Source organism: Pollicipes pollicipes, unplaced genomic scaffold, assembly GCF_011947565.3.
Source record: "Pollicipes pollicipes isolate AB1234 unplaced genomic scaffold, Ppol_2.1 Scaffold_4295;HRSCAF=5057_pilon_pilon_pilon, whole genome shotgun sequence".
NCBI lineage: Eukaryota > Metazoa > Arthropoda > Thecostraca > Pollicipedomorpha > Pollicipedidae > Pollicipes > Pollicipes pollicipes.
In genome coordinates, this window is record NW_023596461.1 from 6147529 (window position 1) to 6165887 (window position 18359).

The 18359-nt window shown below is 63.5% G+C and overlaps 1 protein-coding gene across 3 annotated transcripts in view; it reads right to left on the reverse strand.

The window, feature by feature from the left end:
- Positions 1 to 18359, reverse strand: part of aPKC (protein kinase C iota type) — an 88375-nt gene that overhangs the window by 6622 nt on the left and 63394 nt on the right. For 2 of the 3 annotated variants that reach the window (XM_037219152.1, XM_037219151.1), the window contains exon 14: positions 14969 to 15084. In XM_037219152.1, coding sequence (XP_037075047.1) covers positions 14969 to 15084 — 116 coding nt within the window. Of the gene's footprint in view, positions 1 to 14968; positions 15085 to 15365; positions 15482 to 18359 lie in introns of all 3 variants that reach the window. The other variant, XM_037219153.1, reaches the window with a different exon arrangement.

Consider the following 18359-nt stretch of genomic DNA (forward strand, 5'->3'; position numbering starts at 1 on the left):
CTATGTCCATCACCATGAAAAGATTGTCCACCACTAGTTTGAACTAAATCCTTTTGATTCAAACAGCTCCCTAAGTGAGGTCCTTCCTTCAGCCTTTTTCAGCCAGTTTTCTCATTCAGTAAGATTGTGGAGTGCAATAGATTAGTTTTAACTGTAGCTGAAACCCATGACGACACCCAGAAATGGGTGGATTCATCTGAAGTCGTGGATATCAGCGATCAAGAACTTCCATTTCTGACCTTTTTGTGAACTTCCGCCACATGACCAATGCAAATATCAAACTCAGACCCATCGAGCTCTGGGGTGCCAAAGTTGTATGGGCGACACAATGAAAACGGCGAAACCTTTTGTTGTGCGGGCCTTAAATGGTGTGTATAGACAGTCAACCTGACAATGGCTGGCCCATTGGGCTAGCTGCGATTTACTGGGGGAGGGGGGGGAGGGGGCCTTCACATGTCTACAAAGCCAATGACCCGATTTTGCAAATTTCAAATGCAGTAGACAGCCCAGGACTTCATGACCCGGCCAACCCCTGCTGTCAGCTTCGACCTCACTGGTCACGTCAAAAGCTGGGTCAAGCTGAAAGGTCTCGACGCAGCTGCGAGCGACCGCCATTTACATGCGAAAGCCAAAGTCAGCGTCTAAAATTATATCCGTGCTTCCCGCTGACCCGCCAGCCCATGTACGTTTCGACAATGCTCTTCCGTCACTGTGGCCTGAAGCTTGGATGGGTCAGACCACTCCGTGGGCCAATATTTAGTGATGCCCTGTTCGGCGGACATGCTGAACAGCACGAGGACATGGGACCGACATCACTACATGAATACATCCTTCCCATCATATCTCTAAGCCTAATCATCAGATTGTGAAGAGCACGATTAATCTATGACGGTCAGGTATGAGGATACGATCTCCAAAACAGAATATGCGCTTAGGCAAATACCTCCAGTAAAACGCAGAACACCTAAATGAAAACAGGGCGGCACAAAATAATAGTATTACTATTTCAACACTGCACCTGCCACATGCTCCACATGCGAAGAGCACTTTAAAATTGCTCACACGCTCTCGTAGAGTGCGACATAACAAAGGGCAAGCTGGACCAACAGCCGTGTGATTTAACAGAGAGCTTTGCTGTACTCGATCGACCTTCACTGCAGGCAGTCGACCACACCCGCACACATCGCACTGCAGCACTGAAAAATAGACCACAAGGGCCTGCGCTCCTGCGTTTGGCATTACGAGCTCCTCTGCTAAAATAACCGGCCTTCAATATACCAGGAGGCTTCGGTTCAATAACACCAGGCAAACACTGAGATGCGTTCTGGGAACACGGGACGTTTCCCGGCGGCGTTTATGGTCACCGGTGTGCGGACACCGCGCCCCCACAAAGCGGACAGAGCGTCGGCGAAAGAAGCCGCCAGCAGCGAATCCCGACTGAAACCGGCCCGGCTGTAGCTTGCGTGGCATTATGAGTTCCTGCGCTAAAAATGACCGGCCTGACCGGCCAATAAGGACGCCTCATTTGGAAGCCTCTTCCTACTTGGCCTGCTGTAAGCGGCCAAGTACTCGATTACTGCGGGGCGGCCTTATAAGGCACGTCAAGCGCACAGATGAGCCCCGAGGCGACAGTCCCGATCGCGTACTTCGTGCGGGCTTTCTAGCGCGGCTGTGCTGGGAACGACCACCGCATCCGGAGAGGTGGCGCCTGACGGTCATATATAATAAACTGAATTGTACCTCGCTGGTTTAAAAGTGAAGCGCTGGAGAAGATCACAGAGCACGCCTAAGGGCCCCGCGGCCAAGCATGCCAAGCGTGCCGCATTTCCACGCTTGGCTCTAAGGCTAAGAGCCTGGAGTAATAGAAATAGCTGCTCATCCGCGGGTTTCCCGCAGACTGTGTCTAGTGAAAAATCGGCAACGATAGCGGCAACTCTCAGCACCAAACGGTGTAGATGGGGAAACACCAGCGGCGACAAACATTCTGCACAGGAAAAACAGCGCTGCTGGGCTGCTGAACAGCCTCGGAGCCCAGCCTCTGACGTCATCGGCTCCAGAGCTCCATCCATCTTTCCTCTGGCTCCATCGACTTCAACGCCTGCGGCGGCTGAAGGCGTGTCACAGCCCTGGTCAGGTCACCGCCCAGCCTGTCCGTCTACGGCTGCTGGCGGTGGCCCGGCCCAGTCGCCGGTGCCGTCGGTACCATCTGGGGGGAGGCCCCGCTGACCGGGCGCCCGCCCAGCCTGTCCGTCTACGGCCGCTGGCGGTGGCCCGGCCCAGCCGTCCGTATCGTCTGGGGGAGGCTCCGCCGATCGGGCGCCCACCTCTGTGACGGGTTGGCGACCAGACGGCCGGACAGCGGCCGCCGCCGGCCGTCCTCTCTCGACTGGGACCTATTCTGGGCGCGGCGCCGCCAGCTGCCAGCTCGCCTCGCGGCTGACGGGTCTCCCAGCCGTCATATAACCGCAGAATCACTCGCTGACTGCAAGAGCAACTGACAACATCCATAATAGAACGGAAAGTCGCCTCTAAAGGCCAGCTTCTGACCAAACATGGCTATAAAAAGATGCTGAGGGAATCAAAACTGACGACCCGGCCGCACCCGCAGGACGCCTGCCTTCTGACGACATCCGACGGCTACATGATTGGTGTAGACGTCTTCAATCTCAGCCTGTTTCTGCTTCCCGGACGTGGCGTACACTGTATCCAACGGAGTTGCGAAAGATGCTTCGGTCGCGTTCGGAACAAGGACGGTTGTGACCGGGGCTGGCCCCGGGCTCGGGAACGGAAAATCTCAGGGGCGACTCCTTCTAAGCGCGGCCTTTCAGAGGTGGGGAGCCGACACGAGGCCAAGTCAGGAGAATATAATTATAAATGAAATAAGGTTACCGACGACGTCGTGTTTGCGTGACTCGTCGCCATTCATACACGAGTTGCGAACTAAAAATAATGTGAAACTAGTTCTGAAATATTGCTTACTCTTGTGGATTTTCTCTGACAGTCCGTTAAAGCAACGCATATTTTTTAAGTTGAGGACAAGACATGCAGCAGACGACGGAATTTATTTGTTATCAGAATACCTAAGCATCAATTTCTAATCCTGATGAGCGGTATGAAAGTTAAAATTTGATATTCTACCTTGAAAGCTTGCACCTGATCACACCTACTCTGTCCCACATATTGTCCCTTACTGTCCATGGACAGCAGATCGCCAGATGCGGACGCCGCCGGGTCAGAAACGCCCCGGGCGTGAGGCCTAATATGGACATGATGTCAGCGAGGCCTGGCCGGGCGCCGCCGGCGGCCGCGCGTCAACTGATGGGGGGGGGGGGGGGCGGGGGGGGGGGCGATCGACAGCGGGACCAGTCCCGGCGGCCATCGCCGGATCCGGACATCCCCGCAGAAGCGGTCGACGGCTATTTCTGGGCGTCGATATCCGGCCTGGGTAGGCCGACCCTTCCCCCCCCCCCCCCCGTGCCGCCGCCGCCGCCGCCGCCGCCGCCGCCGCCGCCGCCGCCCAGAGGCCGGCCCGCTTCTCCGAACGCCGAGTGCCAGCCGGCGCTGAGATTAGCGTCAGAGCCGGCCGCTCTCCGCGGACCAGTGGGCCGCACGAGCGGCCAAGCCGCCTCTCCGGATGGCCGTGCTGAGGCCGAAGCGCCGGGGCCGACCCGCGGGAGCCGCAGCTGGGCCGTCGGCGAGCTGGGCGCGCTGAGGTCGCTTTGGGGTCGGACCCAATTCTTATACTGTCCTTTCCCCAGTTGTAAGGCCCTCAACCCTACTCGTTCTCCGCCATACCTCTCTATCTCAGTACAGCATAGACAGACTCCTGGACCGGCAGTGGCACGGCCCACCACCGCTGACTAAGCTCGTAATCGCACCATCACCTGGTCCCTGTCCGCCGCCCGTGGACTGGCCCCTGTCCCGCCCAGCCCTGGCCTCCACCTCGGCGGCAGCGGGCGACCGAGCCCTCGGCACGTTCGCGGCCGGCGGCCGCCGCCCCGGCCGGCGCCGTGGCAAGGCACGGACGCGCGGGAGCATCCGTCGGCACTAGGTCGTCGGCGCTGCTCGCTGCCGCCGGGCCTCGCTCCCGGCCGCTCCGTCGGAGCCGACACCGCACGGGCCGGCGCTGCTCACTCCCTCCAGGCCTCGCTCCCGGCCGCTCCGTCGGAGCCGACACCGCACGGGCCGGTGCTGCTCGCTTCCTCCAGGCCTCGCCCCCAGCCGCCCTGTCGGAGCCGACACCGCTCGGGCCGGCGCTGCTCGCTCCCTCCAGGCCTCGCTCCCAGCCGCCTCGTCGGAGCCGACGCCGCACGGGCCAGCGCTGCTCGCTCCCTCCGGGCCTCGCCCCCAGCCGCCCCGTCGGAGCCGACGCCGCTCGGGCCGGCGCTGCTTGCTCCCTCCGGGCCTTGCTCCCGGCCGCTCCGTCGGAACCCACACCGTTCGGGCCAGGACTGCTGGCTCCCTCCGGGCCTCGCTCTCGGCCGCTCCGTCGGAGCCGGCACCGCACGGGCCAGCGCTGCTCGCTTCCTCCGGGCCTCGCTCCCGGCCGCTCCGTCGGAGCCGAAACCGCTCGGGCCGGCGCTGCTCGCTTCCTCCGGGCCTCGCTCCCAGCCGCCCGTCGGAGCCGACGCCGCTCGGGCCGGCGCTGCTGGCTCCCTCCGGGCCTTGCTCCCGGCCGCTCCGTCGGAGCCGACGCCGCACGGGCCGGCGCTGCTCGCTGCCTCCAGGCCTCGCTCCCGGCCGCTCCGTCGGAGCCGACGCTCATCCCGGCGACGGTCAGCCGGCGCGTCGGCGGCGTCGGCCGCACAAGACGCGGCCGCTGGCACCGGATCACAGCGCCGGCCAGCTATGCCGGCCCGCGAGCGGCACCGGCGGGGGGATCCGAGAGGGAGGGGGCAGGTCAACGGCAGGCGGCACTCGGCCAGCGGCGCGGCCGGCGGCACTCGCGGCACGCTCGGTCCCGCCGGCCGGACGGTGTACGTGTCCGGAAGAGGATGCGCCAGGATTTGGGCGGCCGGCGGCCGGCTAGCCCTGCGCGCCTCCGCTCAGCGGCCAGTGCGGTTACTCCGGGGATAAGAGGCGCTCGGCTCAACGGCCGGTCGCATCGGATATCGGAGCTCAGACAACGTCGACAGACCGCTCAGCCGGGAGGCGTCTGAGCTGCGGCGTCGCGCCGCGACACACACCAGCATCGCGCTCCTCCGGCTGGAGAGCGGCGGCACATCCAGCCGCCGCTGACATCATTCGGCGCTCAACCCTCCTCGACGCCGCTGGCAACGCCTGCCGATGCCAGCCGCGCGTTCCCCGGGCAGCTTCGGGGCGGCCCTCAGCAGCCGCGGCCGCCGGAGGCGTGGCTGGACGTGCTCACAGTAGCAGGACTGACGTCGGGCTGATTAGAGCCTGATGCGACCTGGCAAGGGGTTGACACGGGCCTGACGCGAATCTGACACGTGCCTGACACGTGCCTGACTTGTGCCTGATACGTGCCTGACACGTGTCTGGCATGTTTGACACGAGCCTGACACGTGGCTGACACAGCCTGACACGTATCCCACACCGGCCTGGCACGTGTCTGACGCGTGCCTGGCACTGACCTGACATGTGCCTGACACGGGCCTGACGCGCTTGACCGCAGCGGCCGGCCGGTCCGCCGGCGGCTCGGACCCCTGACGGGCGGCGCCCGCCCGGCGTTTGACACTATCGCGTCCATCCAGGCGGGGAGCTTCACGTCGTGGCGAGCATTACGTTCTACTGACGGCACCTGGCAGAGGGCGCTATCTCCGGCCGGCGCCGCCAGCCTGGGAGCGGAGCGGCTGGCAACACAATCGGCCTCTGGCCGTCGGCGAGATCGGCAACCCCGCGGCGGTCACGTCCCGGCACGAGTGCAACCCCTGCAGACGATGGCCAGGCGCCCTCGTCGGAGGCGTGGGGGACGCCTCAGCACGGGGAGCGCGGCGTCGTCGCGTCCCACGCGACGCCACGTCCCGCGGGACGTCATCACTGCGTCGCCACGCAGCGGTGCCAGCCCCGTGCCGGCCATAACCCGCCGCCGCCGGCCCACGCCTACCCCGCTGCGCTTGACAAGGCGGTGTGGCGGCTCTAGCGCATGAAACTGCCCCGGTGACGACGTGAACCCCTGTCAAAGACGCAGCGCCGGTCAACCATGGAATACCGGCAGGTCCTTTTAAAGGATTAAATGCTTACATTTGCGACGGCGACTGGAAACGTGCTCTCTGACGCCTTTGGCTGCTGCGGCCATGGGCGCTGCAACTCGTCGCGCCGGTTACGGGAGTGCTCTGCATTTGTATGGGGTTTTCAACTGAAATGGTCATCTTCAAGACTATTTCGTGTTGTTCACAGCCCTGCCCTTTTAGAACATAAACCTCTCTAGTTTCTGAGCTACACGCCCGCGAAGATGAGCAACTATTTAGTGTAGACTATTTCAAGGTCACCCAGGCATCCACGACGCCATAACAGCGCTATTCAAATCCCGCCATTCCGCTGGCCATGCGGCAATCAAAGCCACGAAAAACATAACTGCCGAGTCGTTGATATCTGGCGTTCGTGAGCACGATTTCCAGATGTAATTGCCGTCAATTCACTCCCAATCAATGCCGTGCAAGGTATGATGACGCAATCAAACCATGACGTATTGAGCAGCATATTTACCAAAAAGAAAAATCGTATTATTTGGAGCAGGGTTTTCCACTTGAAAGTATACTAATACCTGCCAGTGAGCTTATTTCATCGCATCTGGTGCTTGCATCAAATCTTCAAGTGTGGAGAATTCCCTTAAACGCAATACCGTTTGTAAAATGTTTACCCAGTGCGTAAGAACCGTGCCAGTAGAACAGCAATGCCGTTCGGTCAACAAGCTAGAAAAAGTCGCAGCGTTTAGCGCCGCCACTCGTTTCTGAATGATGAGCCATGAATCCGCTCAAACTCGCACGGAGGCACGCTGGAGATGGTGCAATAACGGGTCCAGGCGGCTGGTGTGATTAGGCCGGAGCGCGGATTTGTTTGCAAGCTCCTGTAATCACTCGTCGGAGATAAAGCTGTTACGTGGTCCTGCATAATATAGATTGCGATCGGACAAAGGCAACCGAGGCCAATAAGCACAACTGTGACGGGCGAGATTAATGAATTAGGAAGCCTAAGTCGGCAAAAATGGAGACCAGTTTCCGTGTTATACGTCAAAGGCGACAGCAGTCCGTAATCCCTGCAGCACGCCCGTGTGTTGGTGCGGTGCTAGCATAACTGACATCACCGAGATCACGCCGCCACGTTATAACACAGAAGCATCTGGACACAGCCGTGCACTGGCAGTAGCGTTGCCCTGTCGGTGCGACGCGCAGGCACACCAATAGCAGGACCGTCCCCTTCAACGGCGGCGACGCCACGACGCTGCCCTGATATGGCGATACCTTGGTGTTGCTACACCACAGCGGCGCTTCACCCTGGTGCCACTGAACAGCAGCGGCACACCAGCTGTCTTGTTGACGTCCCGTCACATACGCATCACGGCGGTGCTCTGCTGCCGCGAATGACACTCGAATCCCAGCGGGGCACCTGTATGGCATCTGCTCCCGCTGTGTTGTGGTGATCCCATCTCAGCTATCCAGGATGGTCCCAACGTGGAGAAGAGCCCGATTGAAAAACAAAACAATCCAGCATCCACGGGCCCCTGGCGCTTACCCCAGATGCCACAGACAAGCCGCAGGCCGCCGACCTCAGCTGACAACAACGTTGTCAACGTCGGCAGAAGAGTGTGACGCCGGGGAGACCACATTGGCTGCGCCAGCGCGGTATGAAGTGTGGCGCCCTAACGCGACCGTCCACGTACGAGAGGAATGCACGTAGAGCGCCCACGCGTTTCCAAGAAGTGATCTTTCGAGCTGTGTTAACACGACAATCTTAAGCCGCGGAACGACGCCCACGCTACTGAGAAGCTAAGAAACTGAGAAAAAAAAACTCGCCGAGAAACACGACGTTACTGAGAAACTCGCCTGACACCACCCCTCCCCCTCCCTCTGCCCCCTCTCCATTCGCTTCCAAGCTCGGACAGCCGAGAACAACACAATGAACCACCTTGCCAAGTGTTTACTTATTTAACGCCAGAGAAATGGCGAGACTCCACCGAAAGCTCTTCAGCTGCGCAGCCAGCGTATCGTCGCGCGGCGAGCCTGCACCAGCGAGCGCGGCTTCACACTGCGCCCCAGACCTGACGCGGTGCGCGACGGCCGGCCGTGGCATCGGCTGTTCTCTGATCTGATCTGATCTGATCTGATCTGATCTCCGGATCTGACCGGAGCACGGCGCGATATGGCCCAACGCACAACGGTGCATGGACTCGACCTGGCCTGAAGCGTCCAGCCGACCTGATCTGACCTGGGACAAAGCGCACACTCCCAGACCACGGGCGGCTCTCACGGCGGAGGCCCTGCGTCTGCTCGGCCTGCTGTCTGCAGGGCGTGACTACCATTTATAGCTGCTTCCGATGGCCTGGACCCAACACCGCATGACCTGCTGCCGCACACGACAGAGGCGCGGGAGTCCAAACACGACCCGCCGCCGGACACGACAGAGGCGCAGGTGCGACAGAGGCGCGGAAGCCTAAACACGCAGCGATGCGAGTGTCGACGCGTGCCACCATGAACGGCCGGATCCCGCCAACCGTGCCCACGCCTCTCCTCCGTGCAGTGTGATACGGTGCTCCCGGTGGTCCGAAGCACCGCCGTCCCGGGCCGAGGGCGGCGGGCGTCCGCCAACCGTGCCCACGCCTCTCCTCCGTGCAGTGTGACACGTGCTCCCGGTGGTCCGAAGCACCGCCGTCCCGGGCCGAGGGCGGCGGACGTCCGCCGACCGTGCCCACGCCTATCCTCCGTGCAGTGTGACACGGCGCTCCCGGCAGTCCGGTGCACCGCCGTCCCGGGCCGAGGGCGGCGGACGTCCGCCGACCGGGCGGCGACACGGGGCGCCTCCCGACGCAGCAGACCTCTCCAGAGGCGTGGCAGGTGTGGCGGCCAGCACACGGACGCGGCCGGCGGCCGGCAGACGGACGCGAGAATATGGCCCAGGCTGCGATGCGCGTGTTGGAGGTGGGATGCGCTGGAGTGAGTCGTGAACCTCTAGCAGGCATGGCTACCAAATGGTAGAGCCACCACGGCTGCTTGCGCTTGATGATCTTGTGCCGTCTTACAAAGGGCGGCAGTCACGTCTCGATCCGGTGCGGTACCGACTTCCGAAATTTAAGTTTGGTAGACATCTTTGATGGCCATTCGGGCCAAGCAACCAAACAACCAAGCTCGTCGTCACGAGGCGCCTTTCATCACACCAATGAACGCTGTTTGACGCATAGCAAGATGCAGATGCAGATGATTTCCTCCGACCGGTGGCGATTGGAGACAAGAACTTGACAGCGCAAGAGCTATGGGCTGTCTTACTCTTTCCCGGCGCTGGCAATGTTGAGGAACGAGTATACCTTGTGATTGAACGAAGTTATGCAAGAAAAAACGCGGTCACCACAAAACGCGAAGAGCCAGACTCTTAGCTCACATAACGTTATGCTGACATAGTGTCAGAACGTCCTTGGACAGCTAAGCCTGCTTGAGTTGTCATTCCTCAAGCCTCAATTTGCACCTGGATTAAGTGAAGGCTTTTTCCTTGCACGTCCGCTTACACCGTCGTCCAGACACAACGCTGCCGCAGATATGCTCCGTAATCCAACCGGGAGTGAGGGCTGGGGTGGCACGGCCAGACCAGACCAGACCAGACCAGAGTAGACCGGACCAGAGCCAGAGTCAGAGTCAGAGTCAGGGCCGAGGTGGCACGACCGCTCCCCCGCCGGGGACAGCAGTGGAAAACTGGAGGGGAGAAGGAACTGACGGCGGCAGCGCGTGCGCACGGCCCCAGCCGCGCCCAGCGCCCAGCGCCCAGCGCGCGGAGAACGAGACTCTATGCCATCGAAACACAAGACAGGCGCCACGGCCAAGGCGATCCCGAGCCTAGACCTGTGTGACCTTATGACCTCACGCGTCTGTGTGACCTTATGATCTCCGGCGCCTGTGTGACCTTATGACCTCACGCGTCCCGAGCCGGCCGGCGCGGCTGCTCTCCAGCCGGGGGTCTGCCCCTCCCTCGGCCGAGCGCCGCTGACGGCGCCGGGCAGTGGTGTCCGTCTGCGGCAGCCGTCGCTGGGCCGCCGCGCCGCCTCAGCGCGACCGTGAGCCCCACCCTGGCGCCGCCGTGTGGCGGCCTGCGTCCGCACCGCCCGCACCCGCCGGTCGCCGGTGCGCCGCAGCCCCGTCCCGGCTGGGTCGGCCGCAGCCTCGGCGGCCCCGGCCGCTCCGCCGGCCAGACGGCCCGGCCGCCGGCCGCGCCCCGCCGCCGCCGGCAGCGGCCGCCGGCCGCTCACCCGTCCCGGTGCGGTCAGGGACTCGCCCGCGCCCGGCACGACTGACTGCCGGCGCTGGGGACCCAGACGTTTCTCAGCCGCGGATCGGCCGGCAAAAAACGCGGCCGCGGTCAAACTTTTGCGGGGTAGTGACGTCAGTCGAGCACCAGTCACAGGCTGATCCTTGTTGCTGGGCTTGTCTCCCGGCACGAAATGCGCCCGCAAGGCTGCTCCAACGGCAACATGACAAACACGTGTAGGAGAAAGGGCGTTCGAAAAAATGAGGGGCTTCATAGCGATTGTGTAGAGGTTTACGTTAATTCTTTACGTGAAAACCATTGTTCGAGGACTTACAACGAGCGCCTGTGCCTTATACGGCCCGTTTTGATTAGATCATCACCAGCCGCATGCCTGCTGTGATGTAAACGATCTTTTACACAGCAAAAAAACACCAAAACATGAGCCCCACACGAAGGCAAGCCAAAAATGTGTAGCACCACGCTGCAACGGACCAAAAGCAGGCCAACTAGTCTGAGGCCGGCGCGAAGCAAGCTAACACCGGAGCAGTCTGAACGGCTCCAAAGTCCGTTCAGACTGCTCGAATCAAGACGCGTTAGGTTAGGTTAGTTGTGTTCGGACGTCTTTTTCCCGGTTACAACCAATGTTTGACTGAACTGTGTTGCTTGTGAGAGGGATCTCGTCCTTGGCCAACTAGAGATAACGGTTGACTTCCAGACGACACATCGCATCCCAGAACTGTACCTGGCACGACTGGCGTTGACACTATTGCTGAGAGACAACGCACCATGTCCGAACGCCCCACTTCACACAATGTCTCAGCGGAGGCCATCCCGTATTGACTGGGTAAAGAGCTGCGGTGTCGGACAGCACTGTCAGGACCGGACGGCGACCGCGTCAGCCCCTGAGTGACCCGCTCTGTCGGGCCCTGGCGACAGGGACTCCGGCGCAGCCCGCTCCTGACGGGCCCAGAATAGGCCCGGCAGACGTGACATGACCCATAAACACGACACGGCGCATACACCGCGTCAGCCGATGCCAATCCGAGTCTTATCGCCGTCTGGGCGGACACTAACGCGCCGCAGGCCGGCCGGCGGCTCCCCGTCACTCCGTCAACTGCCGAGCCTTCCCAGAATTGCCCGGCGCGAATCTTTGCCAGCGCCGCTCCACTGACGAATCGCCCCCTTTAGCCGGCGCATCATGGCCTGATTGCAGCCTGTCTGGCGGTCATCGCGCCATCAATTCCGATGCGACTGACACGCCCGCCTCGCAAACATGCTCACATATTTTTATTTATTTATATATTTGTCCGTAGGAGAGCGACGCTGTCCTTGGCAGGCTGACGACCCCGACGGGCGCCGACGAAACGCGATCCCCGTGATCGAATCGGCCTAACCTCATCAGCATGAGAGAGCCGGGCCGAGGGAGCGGCGCTCGCCGCCCGAGCTCTGAGGACCCGCTCTCCTCCCTGCCCTCCCCTCCCCTCCCCTCCACCACCAGGCGTCCTTTGATGCTGGGAAAATCCGGCCGTCCCGGCTGCCGGCCCGGCGGACCGACGGCGAGGCCGGCCGTCAGCCCGCACCAGCGGCTCAGGGGCGGCCGGCTGCTCGCGACGGACCCGTGCCCGTCTTCGCGCGGAGTCGGAGTCGACTCCACAACCGGTCGAGCTCTGGCTGGCCCCAGGTGGACTCGGTCGAGTTGGAAACGTTTGGCGACGTAGAGGTGATCCCACCGTCCAGAAGCGGGAGTCGACACGTCGATTCCGGCACAAATGCATAGCGCGGATCCTGACTGTTTTTTGCATGACTTGTGCGCACAGATATTGGATCGCTTCGCATAGCACAACTTCGTCACTCGTCAACATCCATCTCCTAAGCTGGGTCCTACGTCGCCCACTGTCAAGGGCGCTGTCTTCTGGGTCGCCTGTTTTCACGCACTGTCGACAGCGGAGTCGAGTACGAAATTCAGTCACAACTTCATGAATTGGGGCTGGAGTCAACTCAAACTGGTGCAAGTTTTCCGGAGTCAGACGGAGTCAGCCATAAGTGGGATTTTTCGAAGTTTGAATCGATTCTGCCGGAGCAGAATCGACCACAGGTGCGACGCGGTGAAAACCCGTTTTCACGCAACCAAACGGCTGGGATAATGCGGCCCACATTGGTGGATGTTCCCCTGAAAGTGCGACAGGCCGCGAGGAAGAACCTAAAAAGGGGGGAGGGGCACCAGCGGTGGCGATGTTGGCAGGCGGGGCACCTCCGCTGAAGGAGAATGCCGACGACCACATGGGCAGCTCAGCGGCTCGCTTTGATGCAGAAGGTATGCTTGGATGAGCGCCGTTATTTCCACCCCAGCGAGGCCGCGTGACCGATGAGGAGCGGCCGGCCAGCGCCGTCGGACGACTTCTGCGAGTGCCGCCGACGGTTTACGGCCCGCGGCCGGGTTCCGCGGCTGGCAGCAGCGCAACACTGGTGGGCCGCAGCTGCTCCCTCGGTCCTCCGCCACCACGGCAGGGCCTCTCGCACGAGTGACACGTAAAGCGAATGAGAAACGCACGACAAACACCCCAACAGCCTCGCAATGGTCCCGGCCGCTTCACAACGGCTCACGCCTCAGCGGTCGTCTCCGCAGTCTAGTGACCCCCCACCTCCCCCCCCCCGGCGGTGTGGCCGGGTCCTCCAGTGTCGGTCCGCTTCCGGTGACCTTGACCCTGGCCGGGGGGGGGGGGCAGCCGCCGCCGGCCCCAGAATAGCCCCAGCCGGCCGGGTCAATCGGCGCACTTCAAACAGGCGGCGAGCGCCGGCGCCGGCCGAAATAGCCGGCCAGTGGCCGAAATACGCCCGCCAGACAGCCGCGCCACCAAGACCAACACGGCGCAGACGGAGCCCGTCGGACGGGGCGCGCCCGCGCCCGCGCCGGCCGGCGGACGCTTGCGGCCCGCCGGTGCCGGCGTCGCGTCGCGTCGGCGAGGTCGGAGCGAGGTCGCGTCAGAGCGAGGAGGCTGGGGACGCGGCCGGCGTCGTCGGAAGCGGGCGCGCTCGGTGAGCCCCCGTCGGGAGCGGGTGCGTTCGGTGAGCTCCCGTCGGGGCGGGCGCGCTCGGTGAGCTCCTGTCGGGAGCGGGTGCGCTCCGTGAGCTCCCGTCGGGAGCGGGCGCGCTCGGTGAGCTCCCGTCGGGAGCGGGCGCGCTCGGTGAGCTGCCGCCGCCGCGCGAGATCGACGGGGGACGCCCGGGCGGTCTGGTGTTGGCCGTGTCGGGCGGCCGACCCCGGGGCGCCGTACGACGCTGACGCCGGCGACAGGGATGGCCCAGCTGACCGTGGACGGCCCGGAGGACGGAGCACGCTCTGCAGCAGTGTCCGATGGCGACGCCACACGGAGCGGTCGGTGGAGCTTCATCTTTGACTACGTCGATGTATTCCGATGGGTAGAGTACTGGGGCACTTGGTGCTACAGGTATCTGTTACGACCTTTATAACTGGACGGCATTTGCGACGGACCTCCGACCACGACCAACCAGATCACCGAGAGAGCACCTACTGACGGGTCTTCATCGACGAGTGGACTGAGTGAGGTGCGCCATCCAGCTCCTCCGTCTCGCCTCCCTCCCCATCCCCTCCCCGGCTGGCGGTCACCAGGCCGGCAGACGGCCACCTCATCCAGCGGTGCTCGGGCCACTGACCCGCCTCCCCCTCCCCTCCCCTCCCTGCCTCCAACTCGTCCGGCTGTCTCTTACTGTGGGCCTCCCAGCGCCAGGCTGGGCGCGGCCAACCCGTTTCCTGCCGGCCGGCGGCCGTCGCCCACAATAGCTCCACTATTTGGGCGGGCCGTCTAATTTCGGCGGCGGGCGGGCGGGCGGGCCGTGCCGCGCCATCTCCGACGTTGGCCGAGGGCGCCCCCCCCCCCCCCCCTCCACCCGGTCCGATCAGACCGCGGGGACCTCACTCCGGACGGTCGTCGGCGTGGCGGGCACGGGAAAGGTCGCGGCGCCCCGTGTGACCGGCAGCAGCGGAGGCCGGCCGCCGTCCGGACATGGCTGTAAACACGCCGACTGCAGCCCTTCAATATTCAAACATTTTCAATATTCACGATCGTGGGGCTTTCCGCCTGTGACCCTGACGCTCCTCTGGACCCGATAAACTGCAGGCTCGTGACTATCACATGCCGTGTCGGTGGGTCCGAGGAGAGCGCGAAAGCCGCGCCCCTCTGAGGGGCCACGTGACCGGTCCGCGTCAAAAGAAGCGGCCCGATTTAACCCCGGGTTAATGGGTTCGAGGTGCACGTAAAAGCCGTGCACCTCCGAGGCGCCGCACGAGCGATCTCCGTGCGCTCGGGGCCGTCTGGCCGGCCAAACCCCGTCCGCCGGCCGCCGCGGCTGCTCAGCGCTCTCGCCGCGACAGAACCCGGGAGTCGTTCGCCGTCCAGCTGTGGGCCGAAGAGCAGCACACCGCAACGCGGAGGCCGCTGCGGTTCCGACGATCGGCGCCGCCAGTACTGGTCCAGGTCAGGTCAGGCCAGGTCAGGTCGCGGAAGGTCGGGTCAGGTCAGGTCAGGTCACTCACCAGTCGTCCGGGGTCAGCTGGACGGGCTCGTCGGTGAACTCGGGCGGGAAGTTGGCCAAGTCGCGCTCGGTCTCGACGCGCGGCTTGTACGGCGGGGTCACCTGCTTCTGCTCCAGCTGCAACAGACGGCCGCCAGAGGCGCCACCGTCAGCCAGCGCGCCCCAGTGCGCCCCGGCCCCGCGACTACCACAACTACGGACACAGGCGCCACGAAAGCGGGAGGGTGAGCGCAGACGACCCAGGCACGACAGCCGACTGCGGGAGAAACGAAACGTAAAGCGCACGACGAGCAACAACGGAAGCAGCCTGAAAAAAAACAAACAAAACGAGACCAACCGAGGAGAGTCATGCGGCCGGCCGGGCGGACGGCGCTGCCGCCGCCGCCGCCGGCACTTACGGGTCGCTGGGGGTCAGCTGGACCGGCTCCGAGGTGAACATGGGGTCAAAATACTCGAGGTCAGTGTCGCCGGTCAGGGGCGGCACATACGGCGGCACCAGGCGGCGGCAGCTCAGCTGAAAGGCAGCCCCGGGGCGGGTCAGACGGGGCCGGCGCGGGCCGGGCTCGCCGCCGGCCCAGCAGCAGCGCCGGCCGGCCGCCGGCGGCGTGGTGCGGCGCTGAGACATCGGCGTGCGCCGTTCAGGCATTCAGGCGACAGGCGTTCGTCACGGGTGAAGCAGGGTGAGCGGCGTTCCGCCGTGCCTTCGTGGCGTTGTTTATTGTGGTTGCATGGTGCAGCAAAGCTCATTTTGACCGCAAGTGCGCTGTTGGTGATCTTGGCTGGCCGTGAATCGCGGCCGGGAAGCTGACATACGGGCCGGTGACAGACAGCATGCCAGCAGACACATCAGTTTGCACGGAACTGCCCGACAAGATGAGGTGCAAATTCCAGCACTGGCGCCAGCCGCGACGCGCGGGCGCCAGAACCGCTCGCGGCCATGGCTGAAAGGCACAAGTCACATGGCGGGACACCGAACAGTCAGGCGTCGGTCGCAATGCACGCTCGTTCACAAACGGTCTCCAAAGCCGCCTGCACCACCGGGCCGCGTGTTGACCAGGACGAGAACCTCGACAAGCCGGAAGCTTCAGCACGCCCGTTTGAACCGGCCGTGACTGCCCCTCCCTCCAGTGACTGCCTCTCCCAGGGCGTTCTCAGTGTCCCAGGCTCGCTCTGGCGGGACCGGGGGGCGGCGGCGACGGCGGGGGAGGAGCAGGCACACCCGTCTCCGCGGCCGATCCTCGGTCGGCGGCGGAGGAGCAGACACGCAGTTCAAACAGTCGGACCGCCACACGGCTGGCGGTAAACCGGCGCGCTCGACCACACAGCCGGGGGTAAACACGGCCTCGCCGGCGGACGCGGCGCCAGTGATACGGAAGCAGGGGTTGTACTAACATTTACATTACATCCGGCCGCGGCGAGTGGAGACGCGCCCGGCGAGGGCGCCGACAACAGACGGACGCCGCCGCTGACCGGTCAGACGTAACACTGTTGTGCTAGAGCGCGCCGCGCCGGCACCGGTGCGCTCCGCCGGCATAGTGGGAGCGCTTCCAAGCGGGGTCAGCACGTCCGGTGACCGTTACAGTTGCCAAAATGCGGCGGAAAAAACACAAAACACGCACACGGCATGCATGTGCAACGCACTGCGAGTCGGCGCGCACGGCTACTATTAGGATGGCATCTGCCGGCGTTACCGGTCGCAAGAGATGAAAGCGCTGAGATTCGATAAGTGCTTCGCCAACCGGATGCATTTGGCTGCTCAGGATAACACCGCCAGTTCCGGGCTGGTTTTTGCCGGCTGTCAAGCAAGGTGGGATTTCCAGTCGGTCTCGCAGGCGCAATAATTCGACGAAGGACCTTTTAGGCCCCATCTCCGGACATATGCCAGTTCGCATCTCTTCTGGGAAGTGACACCGCCCTGCACGAGCCGCCGGTACCGACGGGGCTCCGTCCACCTTCCCGGAGCTGGACTGGAGCCCGCCCTGAAGGACGGGCGCCAGTCTCCTCCGCGGGGCGCGCCAAACGAAGCCCCCCGACGCAGCCGGCACTGCCGAGCCGGGAGCCGCCCTCCGCCGGTGCCGCGCGTCTGTCCGGAAACTGTCCGGCCCCCCCAAGACTTCGACCGCGGAGATCGATTCGGCCGCGGGCGCCGCCGGGACCCCACCGGCCCACGGGACCCACGGGACCCCACCGCCGCACCGGCCCGCCGCCCCTGCGCGCGCGAGAGCGTCCCCGCCACCGCCGCAAGAGGCCCGGGGTCCGCAGCAAACAGCGTGATTCGATTTGGCGCGGGAAGCTCGGCGGCGGCGGCAGCGGCACCGGCGCCGTAATAGGACCACGCGCCGCGCGCCGCGCGCCCCGCGGCCAGCTTTTGAAGTTGCCAGGACGGGCCGTAATGAAATTCCCCGGCTGGCCGGCCGGCTCGGGAGCCCCTGATTGAATTTTGAATTGCTCTCGAGAGCTTTTACGGCCGTCGCATAATTCCGGCACCGAGCGGCGCCCGTCGCCGTTCCGGTCAGGCCGCCGTCCCGGGGCGGGTCAGATGGGGGTACGAGCGCCGACCCATCCCCCTCCCCGCCCGGCCACAAGCCGTCGCTGTGCTGCCGCGGACGGGGCGGGCGAGACCGGGAGGGGTAGCTACCCCACCCCCTCCGCCTGCACGGGAAGGCGCTGGCAGCTGCGAGCTCTTGCTCAGGTGACAGCGCGCTGCTCCAGCGGCCGCCCAGTCGTGTCACTGCCGCAGCCCAGCCCAGTCGGCCTGCACGGTCAGAACTGCGCGCCTGCCGCCGCCCCGGCCACGAGACGCCAAGAGGTCACCCAGCGCCTGACTTGACCGCAAGCCAGCGGTGGCGCCGCAGCTGCCCTGACGCCTTTTTGCAGCAATAGCAACCAGAACGTCTCAAGCAGAGCAGGCGCCCCCCGCAAGGCCGCACACACGGTGCCCACAAACGCTGCCAGGCCGGCGAGAAAAAAAAAACAACCGACAGAAAGTGAATGGGCTGACGCAATGCACCAGCTAGAACAAGTGTTTTGGGGGATTAATACACGAGGACAAATTTCGCTACACGAAGCGGCGCTTGTTCCCAGAAGCAGGCGAGCGCGGCGCCATTGATTTCGAGCCACCTGCTATCATCACGTCCAATTACGGTAGGGCTCAACTGACCGGCCCCATTAGAAGCGTATGTTTCAGCTTCTTTTTTGCGGCACGGAGCTATCTCAGATTTCACCGCGAGTGCCAGGCTTTTGACACTCCATGGCCGGACGGCATCAGCACGAGCGGACTGCCGTCCCGTGCGAGGCGTCATTTTTAGGCACACCCGGCGGCGAACATGTCGCGGCTTCCGCGAACTGACCTGCAACAGACTCTAGCCACCGCCGAGCCGTGGACACGCTCC